The sequence below is a fragment of the Dendroctonus ponderosae genome, unplaced genomic scaffold, assembly GCF_020466585.1.
Source record: "Dendroctonus ponderosae isolate FM_Combo_2020 unplaced genomic scaffold, Dpon_F_20191213v2 Dpon_F_20191213_6, whole genome shotgun sequence".
NCBI classification, from domain to species: Eukaryota; Metazoa; Arthropoda; class Insecta; order Coleoptera; family Curculionidae; genus Dendroctonus; species Dendroctonus ponderosae.
Genome location: NW_026018814.1, coordinates 13,533,201 through 13,550,167, shown reverse-complemented (window position 1 = coordinate 13,550,167; position 16,967 = coordinate 13,533,201). Strand labels below are relative to the sequence as shown.

At 34.7% G+C, this 16,967-nt stretch overlaps 3 protein-coding genes and 1 long non-coding RNA gene across 4 annotated transcripts; 3 read left to right on the top strand and 1 right to left on the bottom strand.

The window, feature by feature from the left end:
• The first annotated feature begins 1,921 nt into the window (after window positions 1-1,921).
• LOC125504795 (dymeclin-like) lies at window positions 1,922-6,315 on the top strand. Its single transcript, XM_048667285.1, has 6 exons — window positions 1,922-1,991; window positions 2,997-3,224; window positions 4,675-4,856; window positions 4,944-5,069; window positions 5,132-5,755; window positions 6,052-6,315. Exons 1-6 carry the CDS (start codon window positions 1,922-1,924, stop codon window positions 6,190-6,192), a joined length of 1,371 nt encoding a protein of 456 aa, XP_048523242.1. The 3' UTR covers window positions 6,193-6,315.
• Window positions 6,316-7,161: 846 nt separating this feature from the next.
• LOC125504790 (ribosome biogenesis protein BMS1 homolog) lies at window positions 7,162-12,642 on the bottom strand. Its single transcript, XM_048667269.1, has 12 exons — window positions 12,456-12,642; window positions 11,003-11,848; window positions 10,117-10,935; window positions 9,766-9,962; window positions 9,508-9,706; window positions 9,197-9,425; window positions 8,921-9,134; window positions 8,706-8,861; window positions 8,366-8,648; window positions 7,776-7,951; window positions 7,553-7,714; window positions 7,162-7,467 (listed from the first exon to the last, which is right to left on the bottom strand). The coding sequence occupies exons 1-12, from the start codon at window positions 12,508-12,510 to the stop codon at window positions 7,258-7,260; spliced, it is 3,546 nt and encodes a 1,181-aa protein (XP_048523226.1). The 5' UTR covers window positions 12,511-12,642; the 3' UTR covers window positions 7,162-7,257.
• On the top strand, window positions 11,856-12,454 carry LOC125504791. Its single transcript, XR_007281696.1, has 2 exons — window positions 11,856-12,051; window positions 12,184-12,454. It is a non-coding gene; the product is annotated as an uncharacterized LOC125504791 (long non-coding RNA).
• Window positions 12,643-13,021: 379 nt separating the features above from the next.
• LOC109543854 (proteasome subunit beta type-6) lies at window positions 13,022-16,133 on the top strand. The gene is made up of 6 exons (XM_019913771.2): window positions 13,022-13,202; window positions 13,336-13,403; window positions 14,625-14,756; window positions 15,291-15,412; window positions 15,506-15,658; window positions 15,947-16,133. Exons 1-6 carry the CDS (start codon window positions 13,152-13,154, stop codon window positions 16,072-16,074), a joined length of 654 nt encoding a protein of 217 aa, XP_019769330.2. The 5' UTR covers window positions 13,022-13,151; the 3' UTR covers window positions 16,075-16,133.
• Window positions 16,134-16,967: the final 834 nt, after the last annotated feature.

Here is a 16,967-nt window from a genome sequence, read left to right as displayed (position 1 = left end):
CTGAAGAGGAACACTAATTTCCCTCCTTTTTCGATTCCCAATCTGTTCCTGATATCCGAATGAACAAATCCGAATGTGCTGAACATCCTTTCGACCGACGCAGACGATGCAGTTGCACAAAGAAACTGTTTTATAGTGGGCAAGTGTTTCGCAATTTCCGGTTCATCTCTCAACGTGCGAAAACGAGTCGCGGGCCGTTGGGACAAAAAGTTTCCGTCGAAAATGCGTTCGGACAAGTATTGAATGGATTCAACTTAGCTTGAATCTTCTCGGCAACAGTTGCAATGACTTTAAAACAGCTAATTAAGCGGATTTATCAATTGATTTAATAAAAATGAAAAAAAATCATGATTTTTTTGATTAATTTAAATAAATCAGTGATTTTTTTATTTTTTTTGCCCAACACTGATTTTTTTAGTAGTAGAAGGTACGGTTTGGGTGTTGCGTTTCTAGCCGCAAAAGATCAATTCGTGACCTCACCACAGGGTGATCCAAACTTGACGCCCATGGTCTACTGTGCCAAAACGAAAACTGATAAGAAAATTATAATCATAGGGTCTCAAATGTGATGTTCTAAGGTACGCTTTCGGCAAAAAGAAAAAAATATGGTAAATTCAGAAATGGCGTGAATTACGTCATTGACAACTTTTTTCCCAGAAAGATACCAATAATTTTTCACACCTAGGTAGTCCTTAGGATTGCGATAAACTTTTATTTACACAAAGTTATCTGCTTATTTTGGCTTAAGAGTTATAAGCCTTCAAAGTGGAAAAAATGACCCGTCCAAGAAACCACAGAAACGGGATTTAAATTGGACCTTTCTTTTACGAAGGAATCCTTAATAGCGCAGGTTATGTAAAATTTCTGCGAGAACAATTGTCACTTATGGTCGAAAATTGTTCACGGCATCTACGTGCGAACCACATGTTCCAGCAGGACGGAGTTCCCCAGCATAAGGCACAAATTATACGGGAATACTTAAACATCCGTTTTGCAGATGGCGGATGGGAAATGATGGACCAATACAATGGACACCTAAGTCCCCAGACTTGACACCTTTAGATTTTTATTTATGGGATACTCTAAAGACATTGTTTATAGAACTACTTCAACAAGTGTAGATCACCTAAAACAACAAATTAAGCAGCATGTGGAAACATTTCAAGAGAGGTGTTGAAAAAACTTACCGTACAGGAAGTTATAAAAATATTGAGAAAAGTCACAGAGAAAATCGATTTTAGAAACCATCAATTTATATTTCAAATAATTTTTTTCAATGATATTTAGTCACATTTAGTGGTTTAGTCATGGGTTTTATGATTATCAATTGTTTTTCAATGAAATACTTGATTTATTTTCCAATTTGAAGGCGTTTAACTCTTAAGCCTAAATAGGAAGATAATTTTTTTTAAATAAAAGTTAATTGCAATCTTACGTGCTACCTAGGTGTGGACGACGTCGAACTTTTAACACTTATTTTGTTAGAAGGAGAGGAAAAGAAGAACAATTCCTTAAATAAAAATCTTAATACAATTTACCTACCATTTTTCTCATTGAAGGGGTTGTTTTTCTCCATCTATTGTCTTTGACCGCAAAAATGTTATAATTTTTATTTTCGAAATCATAAATCGATGGGTATTTTAAAGGAGCCATTTCTGCGAAATCGTAGTTCCGTCTCCGATTTGACTGGTCCGTCTACCAGTTCAATCGCATTAGCTGCGACTCGAGCCGACGCATCTCTAGTAGGAACGCACGACCGAAACCGTTTATGTGCAAAGTACTTTAAAGATACGGTTTCAGTGGTGCGAATGCGACCCTCGGCTGATCGCAAATTACTCCTTAGGGTACCGCAACCGCGGCTTCCAATTGTAAACCGCTATCAATTGCGGCTAAAACTCTGTAATCAATAATCATTTCAAAAATGGACGTTGGCCATTTATTACTTCTATCAATGTTATATAAAAAGCCTAAAGATAGTTGGGAAGTACTAGGTACATCCTTTTTTGCAAATCCGAGAAGAAACTTGCTTTTTTTTTTGAAGAGCCGAAAAAATATGAAGATAAGTTTTTTGGATATACAAGGATGAGTTTAAAAACATTTGAATAATTATTGAGCATTCTGAAACCATTCATCGCAAAGAAAGACTGACCATGACAATTTAATTAAGGATGTCCAAAAACACCCATCGATTTACGAATCCAAAAACGTCTACGGATAAAAACATATACCATTTTCATATCCGTTGAATGTTCTCTATCACCATGAAATCGGAAATTGCTCCAATCTTTTTGTAACACCATATAGTTTTACCGAATTGTGAAAATATTTATTTATTTAAATTGACATATGAATTGGTTGGCAAACGAGAAAAAAGTTGAACTTATTTTACTTATTTACTTCTGGATTAATATGATAAGCGTCCAGATTTTGTCAAATTTGTAAAAATTGCCATTTCATTTTCAATGTTTCTTTATCTTAATACTTTTAAGCCAAATTTTACCAAATTGGTTGGTCTTCCTATCTCCTTTGCTATAAGTAATAGAACAAAATCAAGCTGATCAGGATTTAACCGGAATAGTTCTCTAAACTTATTATCATCTAGTTTTAAACAGTCATTTATGAAAAGATTGAAATAGCCTTAGTCTGGACGACTTTGGAATCATGCGTCTCATTTTTTTGCTCTGAAGTTGTTTCTTAATGAATTGTCCTTCTTTTTCCTCCTCTTCTAACAAAATAAAAGTTAAAAGTTCGACGTAGTCGATTTTTTCAACACTTTTTTTCAATTGTCCTCGCAAACTAATCTGTTGCGGCTATGGACGCATCACCCAAATCCCATCTCAGTCACAGTTGAAATTTCGTATGTGTACACTTTTCGCGTTCGCAGTTTGACTTTTTCAAGCTTCATGCTCTTACTGTTAGTCAAGTGCTAAAAAAGTTGCCAACATGCAGGTGATGAAGTGCCACGAAAGTCTTATTACGCAGAATGTAAAAAAAAGTTTTACTCAATAATAAAAATGTTTGCATATTTTTAGGATTAGCTTCAGAGCTTTGGTCTATTTTAACATTTTCAAAAAAATCTGAAGATGCCGAAGTATCTGAGCAGAGTGATTTCCAACGGGCTCCGCTGGCCACGCAAAGTATATTATTGCTTTTAGTGTTGGTGCATAACTGGGCTACCGTCAACAATCCTTACAGGCTCAGCTTATTTTCTTGTTCAAATCAAGGTAATTATTAAATTATAAGTGATTGGACCATTGTTGGTAGAACTAGCAGATTAAAAGATTGTGAACATACAGGGTGATTCTAAATTGCGTCATTCATCTGGGGATACTTAGGCAGTACAGAAGAAATTGTGAAACATTTCATTCACACTGAGAATCAACATTTTTGCAAAAACCTCAATTATAAATTTGGCAGCAATGTTTGATTTGAATCTTTATACTGTTTGAACATGTTTTTTACCAGTTTAGAAGAATAGAAAGTCATAGAATTAAATATTTCAATTGTATTTCTATTTAGATTACATTTAGATTACAATGGGTGCAATTACTTCAAAGAATTTTGTGTATCTTTACCCATCATCTTTATTATGTATGTATATTAGTCCTGTTTACGTCTTTTGAGCACTGACGATATTCTGGAAATTACTATAAACACGAAAACGCTACATTTACTTGAATTAAATTATACATTGAATTGGTATTTTGCCTAATTAGAATCTAATTTAATAGATGTTTGAAAAATCTAACTACAATAGAAGACAGAAAATTCTACGTGCAATTAGTAAATAAAGTTTTCAGCGGGAATTAGCCGATTATTTTATAGAAACCAAACTGATGTTACAGTTTCAAAAAAATGTTGGTATTTTCTCTTTAACTCCTACAGTTTATGAGATGTTTTGTTCAAATTTTAAACGTAGATCGGCTGTAAGATAATCTAAATAAAAATACACAGAAATGTAACCAACTTTTCAATTTATCTTGAAATGTCAACAAAAGGACGTAAAAAAATTATAAGAAAATTAATGGAAAATCACCCAGGAACCCTACATGGACTTATATTTGTGCAAATAACTCGAAAACGAAGACAGATACGAAAAAACTGCAAGAGATCAGAAAATTCTTAAATTGAACAACAAATTCAAATGTGTTCGGCCGAAGTCAGGGGCGCACAACAAACACGTTCGGGGGGTAAAAGGGGTATACCTCTAGAAAAAAGAACACCCTGTAGATTTTAACATCCAGTCGCCTTACCTACGGGTAAAGGGTCTAACATTAGCCTATATTAAATTTGAGCAAAATATCTCATAAACTGTATGAGAAAATACCAATTTTTTTTGAGACTTTAACGCCCTGTATCTTGTTAACCATGAACCTAAAAAATCTTGAATGAAAACTCGATTTGTTTTGAGATCCTCTACATGCCCCTGCTCTGTGTTCATAAGGTTGTGAATCACCCTGTATATTATTAAAATGTTTACACACATTTTGCGTCACTCTCTACATTCTCTACTCTATAAGAAAGTGAAAATGGGACATTTTTATCGTCGGTTCAAAAATTATAATGAATCAAGTCAATCAAATATCATGGAAAGAAACTTCAGACAAAATATACATGAGATACAGGCTTTAGGCTAGGAAAAATTAGAAATCTATTCAATTTTTTTGTTCACAGATAATAACCCCTTGCCACCAACTAACGAAAATTCAATCTTCAAATTAGATTTTCAGTCATTGTACTTAACTATTTGTAAAAAAGCTAATGGAGATGCACCCACTCTTCTACTGTATTTGTTGTTACATAGAAATGCTTCGTTTAAAACATTTCTTTTAAGTAGGCTGGATATACAGGGCCTGGTAAGTTAGTGAAAAATTTTGTATTTGAGCATAAACTGTTTTTTAAATATTTAATTCTGAAAGGGTGGTTGATTAAACTTATTTCAGATTATACCAATTCTAAAAACTTTGTACAATGCACCAAATAGCCATAGTCATCACATCTACATGTCCATTATTATTCTACTTATTTTAAGTGAAGACGATGTTTTCAACAAAACTATTCATCAAACCGTAAGTGTAAAATATTAAATTTGTATATATTTTTTCTAATTTGTTGTTTTGGGCTGTTTCAGAAACTAAAAAATATTACGTGGTATACTGAACGCCAACTCACTGAAATATCATTAGGAGGTTTATTAATTCTGGTTATAATTCGTACGATTAAGTACAACATGCTAAAAATGAGAGACAAATATCTACATACGAATTGTTTAGCCGCCTTAGCAAATATGTCATCGCAATTTCGCGATTTACATCCTTATATAAGCCAAAGATTAGTGTCTTTATTTGAGACAATGGCAAAAAAGTACCAGAAACTGCATAGAAAACTACAAAACGGAAAAGAAATCAAGCTAGATGAGACCACCATTCAGATAAATGATTCGACAGAATTAGAACAGGATGTAAATGTACTCGAAGAAGTACTGAGGATGGTTCTTGAGATAATAAACTCGTGCTTAACTTCGCAGTTGACAAATAATCCAAATCTGATCTACACTCTACTCTATAACAGACAGGTTTTTGAAGCGTTTCGAGACAATGTTGTATTTCAAGATATAATTTACAATATCGATATCGTAATCAAATACTTCTCTGATTTGCTAAATACGAAATCCAACCACCAAGAAGTAGATGCATCTCAGGTACTACAAGTTATTCAACAGGGAGGGCGACAGTGGCCTAGAGATAAATTGGCTGTAAGTATAGCATAAATATATTTTTTATTATATTTTTAGAACTGTATATTTTCCTGATTTACCAATATTAAATGACCTAGTGGCTACTTTAAAAAACCAGAAGACTGAAGAAGTAACATTATTTCAATTTTGTGATATGTTACATCTAATGTTAACTTTGGATGTGATTTAATGTTGAAATTTGGATATTAAATATATAGTCTCATGTTTCACTAAACCGGCACTGCTTTTGACAAAAAAACTTGTTCAATTCAACCCACTACAATAAACTACATCCAAGATTAATTCAATTTCAGAAATTTCCTGATCTAAAGTTCAAATACGTCGAAGAAGAGCAACCTGAAGAGTTTTTCATACCTTATGTATGGGAATTAGTCAACCAACAGTCAGTATTAAATTGGCATAATAGTTCCACAGTTAGTGTTGCCGTTTGCTAGCAATTAAGCAATGATATTAGCAATTTAGCTGAATCAAATTTTATATTGTTATGAAAATGTCGTTTTTGTTTTACTTAGCCATTAATATTGATACACAGAAATGAAACATTGTATATATTATTATCTTGTTGTTTGTTGTATATTATAGTATTGCGATAGCTTTACTGCGAATAAGACTTGCTCGGTAGCAATCCGTACCGTACATTCTGCTCGAATTCCAATCGAAAAGTTTGGTCAGTCGAAAAATGCATTTCGCTTATCGGCCAGTGTACACCCAGTAAACCAAATTTGGGCTTCACAGGCGACATGCATGAACCCGGGAAGCTCGCAGGAATCCGAATCAGGCCAAGCCTCTCAGGAAGGATTTTTCCTGAATCCCAAATAAAAAAGAGGTCGGAGAGCATGCAAAACCAGCTCCAGACAGGGCTAAACCCTCTAAACAACAACCACAACCTCAACTCCCAACATTGCCACCACCACAGCAACAACGCTACTACTTCGCACACATCTTAGTAGAATCTTCAAGAACAACATTTATAATTCAGCTCCACAATTACACCACTACAACTCCGCAAGTTACTAACCGATAAATATCACCCTCCTATTTGTTGATGGCTTCACTAAACAATCCTCTGAACGACTGCCTTCATTCTACTCTACCCCTACTAGCCTTACCTAGACGATAAAATGCATATTTTCTAAAGCCCATGTCCCATACATCCGTTTATACGATGATCCGACGGACGAATTCACGGATCTCCAACCAATAGAAGCAGTTCCTTCAATATTTTTGCTACTATTATAATAGATTATTCATTCAATGATTTAAATATTTCAGGGCATTTAGATGTGTGTTTTACATATGGAAGGCATATCTGAATTATTCAATATATATTTTATAGAATTATCGTAATCAAAATTTTTAAAAATCTTGATAAACACTCACTAACTGGGAATATTGTACTTGACTTGCCCTAAAACTATTTATTATCAAGGTTTAATAAATTCACATCAAATGGCTTAATAAATAAAAATGTGTAGTTTTGTATAAATATACATATATTTCTACTTCTCCGCTTTGTTGTTAGCACTTGTTACTGCTTTACTTTTCTTTCGAAAGACTTCCTTTTTTTTCTGCTTTATTTTTTTGTCTTTGGTTGCCTCTGTAGCTTGAATGGATTCTTTGTGTTTTTGTAACCTTTGCTTTGTTTCTTCTGCAAGTTTGGCCTGCTTTTGGTTATAGAGAGTCCGTATCATCTTAATCATGTTTGTAACCTTAAATGCAAAACCATCAGTTTTTAATCATCATAGTAGTAAATATTAAGTTAGCATATCTGAATAGCATTGATATTGGGCGTACCTTCTGTTCACGCGGTTCTTGTATAACCGCGACTCTTTCTAGATGCGTCTTTTTATCTGATGACTTAACACCAAAGTTTAATTTTTCCCTAAATGGCAACGCCTTTTGTAGTTTGCTCGGAATTATTAAAGGCTTAAACGGTGCCAATTCTCTGACCACCGGCTGCAAAATAAAAGTCACACAGTCACAAAGTATAGTTAACTGAAAATGTAGGAAAACATACCGTGTACAAACTGTCTTTATTTGCGGAATATCTGATGTTCTTGTCCCGTTTAATTTCTCCTTTAGTTCGGATGCCGCGCCATTGATTCTTTTGATCAGGGGGTAATAACATTGTAGTGATTGGATTATAGTATTCTTGTACATCTACTTTAAACCAGGTCCGACAGAAAACAATGTCTAAAAGTATATGGATTATCGTATTACCTTGTTCGTAATTATATGATGGTAACATAAGCTGGCCGAATTTAGAAAAACCGTATTTTTCTGACAAGTTTTATAGCAGATGATGCGATTCGATTAAACAACATCCCGAAAGTACTGATAACAATATAATTTTCCAAAAACTTTCTGTTGCGTTTAAATATACATGACTGGCATGTAGTACATGTAAAGTGTAGGTTTAATCAAGCGTGGCATTGTTAAATGAAGTAAAAAGCGTTTGAAATGTACTACTGAATACATTGTACATCCAATGAAGATAAAAGATGGATGTACTTATTCAGTTTCACTTGGATGTCGAAAAATACCTAATATGTTGCACTAGAGCATAGATAGTCTCCATATGAGAACGGAAACAAAAGATATATTTACCACTCAATAAAATTTTATCTTCAAAAGTTGCTCTGAAGCAGCCTTCTGGCTTAGAAACTGCTTTCTTAATTTGTCCACGTATGCCCGATACCGTCTGTATTTTTGCTCCTTCAAATTTAGCCACTTCTAAGGAACTATTGAACATATTCTGTATAAAGGCAGTTTTCTTATATATTTTTAACGGGTGTCCTATAAGCTTTAACTTCTTCATAATTTGAGTAGACTTATCCAATTCTTGAACTGAGCCTGTAGCTGCAATTCTAAATCCTTTCTTCTTCAATATCTTAAATAATGGTAAACATAGTAAGAATTCATTTGTCCACACTTCACAATTCCTTACCTGGGGATCTGATTCGACACTTTGCAATGCCAGAAACCCTGTTCCTTGCGGAGTAATTGGACCCCAAAAATGAGCATTACAAGATATGTGTTCAGGAGTGTATTTGAGATACCTGTACTTCAAATCATCCTCAAGTTTCGAATATAACGGTATTGTCTAAAGAATAGAATGGCACTCATCAATAGCAGTTAAGTTTCTCAGAACAGATAACTTACCTGAAATCTGCGCCATCCCAACGAGATGATCAGTGGGTCGTTTGTTTTCAAAATTTTGCCATACCATCTGTGTTTCCTGATTTTTACATTTACGTATCCAATATTCTCCTCACCCATATTAAGAGATCCAATCACCAAAGGGTAAGTTGGATCAAAGTTTGTGATAAATTCTGCAGGGACACTATCAAATTCTATTCTAACATACATTCCGGGTCTAAAATATTCCAACAGAACGTTTTAAATCAACTTCAAAATATAAACTATCTAAATGTATACCTGAAACCTTCCACTTGAACTCTAACATCATCAGGCATATTTTCAAAAACACTTTTGTTCAGCTGAGCCTGTTTTTCAGCTGTCATTTTCAATTCATCATAATAACTACTCTTATCAGGATTGTCATATTCAGCATCAAATCTTTCCTTAAGTTTTCTTTTCTTTTCGGCTAAGGCTTCCCGATCAGCTTTGTCGTGTTTAGCTATATCGTCATGCTTTCGCTTGACACCTAAGTGAAGAAACATATCATAAAATTGAAGTACTTATTAAAGAGCAATTGATTTAAAAGGAACGCAAAACTAGCAACTGACCGATTTTCGAATTTGCGTTAGTGGTACTATCTGTGTTTGACACATGTTTAACACCAGTTTCCAAGTCTTCAAAATCTCCATACATGTCCGAATCCAAGTCGCTTAAATTATCGGCATCATCAAGCCTTAAAAGCTCATTGGCGTCTTCAGAATCTTTCCATTTCCCAGTTACAAAGCAATTGGCTATCAATCCCTTGTTCTGAAAATACCAAAAACATTTGTTATTTGATCGTGATATTGGGTAAAAATCAGATATACCTCTTCTGTTGTCCAGTCCTTAGTTACAGTGTTCCAGGGAAACATTAGGGAGGACTCTATTAAATTCATATTGTCTTTTCGAGACTGCAACATATGCTGCGTTCTGGACACTTTTTTAAACATTCCTCCAATCTCTTCTTCATCATCATTTCCAACTGTTTCCTCGTTGTCAACGCTGTACTCCTCTTGTACACCAGCTGGAAAATGTAACAACATGCAGTTAACAATAAGCCTTGAAAATATCTGTTCGAACTTACGTTGCAAGAAAAAAACTAGAGAGGCAACGAAAGTCCGATCAGAGTATTCCGACGCATTCTAACAAAAATATTCCTTGACCTAATGACTACGTACCATAAACAAGTTTCATGAGATTTTGATTATTATTATATCGGTCTAAGAAAGCATCTCGTGCTTTTTGAATTCCTTTCATCCATTTATCACTCTGATCTTCGTTTTCCTCATCAGAGCTTGGCGGATCTTCAACGTCGTCTTCGTCGTGTTCTTCTTCCCCAGAAGATGAATCTGAATTCTCACAGGATGCTTCTGAATTAATAATGGAATCCTTCGTCTTTAATTGGCCTAAAACTTCTTTCAGTTTTGACGTAATGCTATCGCACCCCTTTGGTTTTGGAGCCGATTTCACTTCAAATTCATTAATTTGTGGCATTACAGTATTCGCATCTTCATTATCCTCGGATTCGGATTCGCCGACCGACTCGGCTATCATGTCAGCATCACTAGTGTCAAAAATCACTTTTCTCCTAACTCTACCGGAATCTAAAACCTTCTCCTCTCTGAACGATTGACGATGAGAAGTACTTGGCCCTTCATTTTGCATATTCTCGTCAACATCTTCAGCAGTTAGCTTTGTTGATCCAGCGAAAATCTGCATCTCGTGATGTTTCTGTAACTTGAAGTCTGCAGTTTCTTTGCTTTCAATCAAGTTGTTAACAATATTAGATGACTCATTTTCAACTCTTTTCATTTGACTTTGAACATTTTTTGACTCGATATATACAGCATCTTTGTCATACACAATACCACCCACTCCAGAAAACGGGGCGTAAATCATTTTTTCTTTTTCTATCAGTGCGCGCTTTTTTATTTCGTCCGGTAGGGGACATGGATCAGGTAAAAACGCTATATCGTGAATTCGTAAATCACCAAAGCCTAGAAAAAGATTAGAAATTTTGCAATAGTCTAAACCTGAGTTCTGTAGTTAGTAGTTAAGACTTACCAGCAATATGAATAGAATTTTCTTTCATCAACGGCACGCCTCTAACATATCCGTATAAAGAAATAGTTCTATCACACTTAGGATTTTTCCTCACGAGTTCCTGATTTGTCAAGTCTTCATATCTATCCCCTAATATGTAACTGTGGTTTTGCCTCCACAATAATGGTCTGAATTTCATTACGGATATAAATCTGCCCAGATTTTTTATTTCGTTTCGGAGATATTCACCATGTACGATACCTGACAAATAAAACAGCTTAGCCCCAGAATACACTTCGGTCCAGAAGCGATGTTTCAATGTTTTCTTGGTAGTCTTCAGTGTTTTGCTATTCTTTATCATGTCCAAGTGAGTCAGAACGCCCATAATTCGTGGCATGCCATGTACCTGGCATATATTTAGAAATTCAAAAATCTCCATCTCGAAGCCGAAGCTAGCATCACATAGAAGCAATGCCAGATCACATACTTTGGCTAAGTCTATCATAGAATTTATGTCATTATTGCATTCCACAATAGTAATTCTTCGTTTCTTCCCAGTCACGATTGTTACAGGACCTTTTATGTTACCAATCGGTGTTTTAATAAAAGACTTGAGAAGGTTATGAATTAGAGTAGTTTTGCCCACTTTCGGTGGGCCAACAACTGCAATTAAAATCGGTGGCGGCTCTATTGGCGACCTATCAACTAAGGGCACATGCTGTTTCTTGGTATCGATATCTTGCTTCCTACGAAATCGGCGCTCCGCCCTTATTGCCGAGTTAATGGCAAACGCCTTTGGATTTTTTTGCTTATCGGTTAGCTCTTCGACATTTGGATTTTTGCTTTTCTTCTTGTCAGCTTTACGACCTTCAAACGAAACGTTACATAAATATCGATAAAATTATTTCTACATAATATAAATGCAAAGTGAGTGATGGACAAGCGTGTTGAGTAAAATTTGTATGTTCAGGTGTGTGACCAAGCACTTTCCCATTGTATGACCATCATCAGATACTTCGGAAAGGCATATTTGTTCAAAATGAAAGCATATATTGAATTAAATTACGTAGGTGTGTATACAAATTTTATCTAAAAAAAATTTTCGAGTCCATAAAAAAGCGAAATACTGCTTTCCTTGGCCATGTCATGAGAGAGGACATGTACAGATTCCTACAACTAATATTATTATTATTATTATTGAGGCAAGATTGAGGGAAAACGTGGTCCTGGACTTAGACAGTGCTCTTGGTTGAAAAACATACGGGATTGGACAGGCTTATATTTAAACTATCTGCTGAGAAGAGCCCAAGACAGAGACGAATTTGCGGGAATTGTTGCCGATCTTCATTGAATGAAGAAGGCACTTCCAGAAGAATCCCGCTGCGAATCCAGTTAACAGAAATAGTGTCAACATTTTAGTAATAATAAATCGGGGGTAACCGGTGTGACTTTAAAAAATGTGCAGAAAACTTACCCGACTTTCTATCCCTATGGGACTTTTTCTTCTCAGACTCAATATCTTCACCCATTGCTTTAAAATATAAAAACAGTTTTGCTCATAACTCATCAAAGTAACACCACTAGTTGTCTTCATCTATGAACACCACGTTGAGAATTTAAGGTTAGATTGTCGCACAGATCACAGAGGTAATCTCTACTCTGTAATCTGTGGATTGTCGCACCAGGTCGCACTTTTGTTTGTCGGAGGTTAATCCACCGTTGCCAGGTGAATCAATTGATAACTGCAACATTGGGTTACAGCCAGATTTATTCTCAGATTTAAACGTATTGATTAATACACGATCATAATATCATTAAATTTGGTTATTGCAAATATATGTATGTATATAATTATAAAATTTGTTATTGAGCTCGATGGCTCAACCTTATTAAATCAACTTTTCTTCCCTAACAATGATTCCATTCCATCTGCTTCAAATTATTATGGAAAAAATTTAAACAAATATTTCAAAATTCTTAAAATATTTCCACACGAGACGCGCCCTTTATAACCTTCGAACTCTCTCCTGACAATTCAGTGATTTGACTTTGACGTGTTAACCAGTGTTAACCATAAAATACAAATAACATTACAAGCGTTTTCTAAATAAAATATTGCTTGCATTTTCTGACCATTTTATTCTAAGTTCCGGAGAGTTCAAAAACAGCAATGTCTTTGCACGGATCTAATGATTGGATGAATGCTGCTCTTACAACTGGGGTAAAGTAGTAGTAGTATTGTAGAGGGTTCCGATGGGTTCGGCGAGGGGTAAAATGTAACAAATAGTTTCATAAAGACTTTAATTGTAATATTAATTATTCCATGTCATACATAAATATCTATATATTTTCAGACATCTATTATGGCAGCGGAGTTTGAAGGGGGCGTAGTTATTGGGGCCGATTCCAGAACAACTACTGGGTAAGTGTATTTCAATTGCATTACAACATTACATGAATACTGGACAAACATTTCCGAATTATACGATCTTGATATGGTAGTGGTATGTGAAGAAGGACGAAATGTTTTTCACCGAATTTGATGTAGAACTTGCTATGTTTTACACAACAGTGGCAAGAAGTAGGACGCCAAATATTCCAAATTAGAGAATGCTAAGTTTATCAATGCAATGTACCTGCCCGAGATGTCCATTTATCAGCTAAAATATACTTTTTCCTATAATCGTACTCTAACTACATCAAGTACTGCATAAAAATGCTGTGCATCTGATACTTTACAAGATAAGTATTTGGAATATGCAGGGTTACCCGACATTAAGTTGCATATTTTTAAACTGTATATTCTACGACCGAAAATAAGACTACAGTCATAAACAGATTTCGTACCCCAACGCTTTTTCTGGGAGATTCAGCTATTTTTCAGTATGTACTATGCACAAAGAGTAATTTCCTTTGTATGTAAATGTTAGTTAAATAATGTTGTTCACAATGCTGTGTTAGCTAGGTTTTATTTGAATCTACGATCTTTTGAACAGCGTTCAATTTTTTGTTGTAATCTGTTTTATTATAAGTTCTTTCACCGTGTTTGAATTATTAATTAATCATAGTTCACCTAGTTAAATAAATCGAAAACTACGGTACGTTATAGATTGGACATCTAATTGATAACTCATAAATCCGAAGAATGATTTTCTCAAGAGAATAAATGGATGATATTGTTATATGATGGTTGATTGAAAAACCACACATTAATGCGGTTTTTTTCAAAATAAAAACTTTCAATTCCGGCCTTCTTGATTTCTTGAAGTAGTTCTATTAACTTGCTGTTGTAAGTGCTTTCCCTGTATTGTAACAATCGAAAGCTTTGGAGCAACAGTTCCAAGTTTTGTAAAAAGCTGATAACTTTGAAAATTTTAATGTTTTGATGCAATTCAAAAAGGAAATCACTAGATAGAAAATGAAAAAACCGAGATGGTAATATTGTGGTCCTAATTATGTAGATACTTGATACTATAATGCGTGTCTAATGCTAATGCTGTGCAAAGAAAGTTGTTACATAGACTCAATTTAGGGCATAACGTGTAAATTACATGTTTCCAGACAATGTTGGAAAGTTTTATGGGACTGTTCTCGTTTTAAATCCACTACACTGACACGAGTTGAATTTTTTATTTATTTTCAGGGCATATATTGCTAATCGGGTAACTGATAAGTTAACCAAAATAAGTGATTATATTTATTGCTGCCGATCTGGATCAGCTGCTGATACACAGGCGATTGCTGACATCGTATCTTACCAATTATGTTTCCATGGGTAATTATTAACACTTCTTTGTACACAGTATCCAATGAATGTATCGACAAACTTTTACGGTGGCAGAGAACGTCGAAACAAAAATATTATGTTTTATCGCCTAAAATAGTTTTTGAGATTCAGATTGTTGAAATCTGGAAAATTTTTTGTTGTAGCTGGTAGTAAAGTTGCTTTAATTTGTAAATGTTTTTGTCTGGGAGACGAAATATGATTGGGTTTTTTTTGAAGGAAAAGATATGTTTTTTTAGTTACTTCACCAAAACATTACACATATTTTCGAAACGCTTCGTTTTTTCATGCTAAAGGTTGATTAGTTTTTGAGAAATTTACCTCAACTTCGGCGCTTAGGCATTGATATTATTCTTCTTATCGTCTTATTTAACGGAAAAACAAAACAAGACTAATAATTTCTTGATCCTGTATCTCGAGAAGCAAAAATGTTCTCTACCACCCTTGGAAGTTTGTCGATATATTTATGCAACAACACGCTATATGCCAAGTATATATTTCCTGATATTTTCTCATATATAAAAGAATGGAACTTGGTGAAGAACCGCAAGTAGAAGTTGGGGCGAATATCTTCAAGGAATTGTGCTACAATTACCGAGATTCGCTCATGGCTGGCATCCTAGTAGCTGGTTGGGATAAGCAAAAAGGTAACGAACTGGCGCTGTATTGATTGAAGATATCGTCATTTTCCATATTTAGAGTTAAGTACAGACGCATAACTATCACCGATCTATATTTAGGGGGACAAGTGTACTCAATTCCAATAGGAGGTATGTGCGTAAGGCAGCCTGTTTCCATTGGTGGTTCAGGATCCAGCTACGTTTATGGATACGTGGATGCAAACTACAAAAGAAATATGACCAAGGAAGAATGCACCCAGTTTGTACTGAAAAGTAAGTATATCACTGGGATGTATTTTTTTTCAGAAAGACGTTTTTAATCCATTACCGATTGGTGTTCGGGACGCCTTCTCACCGATAGTTTATTTTCCGCCAGTATATCCTATCAAAGTAGTCGGAGTTTAACCCAATACAATTTTCTTGTATCAAGATAGATTCTTGGCGCATTTATGAGCTACCTTCCCATTTTTTGCTGAAGTCAGTACTTTATATCACAATCGCATAAAGTGGGACTTAATTAAAATTAATAGCGAAATATTTTTGATTGATTTTTAATTTTAGCTTTGGCTCTGGCAATGGCTCGCGATGGATCATCAGGAGGTGTGGTGCGTCTAGGAATCATTACTGAGAAAGGAGTTGAGCGAAAGGTTATACTGGGGAATGAATTGCCCAAATTCTTTCAAGAATAATTGGAGAATCTTTGTATAATAAAGATTGCTTCATTTTTTTAATACACTATGTCATCATTTACGTTATTTTATTGCTACCGTCTCGTAGGATATTCAGTCAAGGGATACTTATATATTTCGGAAGGAAATGAGATTTTCGGAGACGCTCTTTTCAGATGAAATAACAGCGACATTATGCGACTTCCGGTTATACCGGAGTTGTCCTAAACTTATTTTAAATGGAACACTGTTTAATGTTTTTTGTGTTCCTCTCTTCATTTCCAATAACATCCATTAAACGTTTTTCTACCCTACTCTATCTCTTTCTGAAAAAAAATAGTTTTTCTCAAAATGTTACCATTAAGGGTGTCGCCTAAAATTAAATCTCTTCAAAGATGAAAGAGTAAAACTCAAAATATCAGTTGCAAAATTAGAAAATATCTAATTTTGCTTTCGTTGTTTGCTACAATAATGTGCTCGATAATGAATTATCGGAAAAGGAAATCTAGATGCAGCAGTTAAAGTTTAAAACTCCAGTTAAAGACACGGACACATGTGGACAGGTCTCCGAAAATACCATTATCCAAATTTGCAGGATTCAAATCTAATCGATAAAAGGTAATCGTATTACTTCCCGAAATATTCTAATGTACGCTGACCGTGAGACACCCTGTATGTTGACCTTAATGATATTATTGTTAACGAGATCAATATCTTCAATATATATATATAATCTTTATTTCCTACAGAAAAAGGCTTTCTACCCAATCGGTAGATTGGGTAGAATTCCCCTATTCCTAACACTCGTATAAATTAATCAGCTATAAAAAAAGTAAAAAAATAAAAATTCTTGGCTTACAAAACAAACATATCTTAGTCCTTAGTTCAGTTGCGTTTGTAGGTGTTCTAGTAAA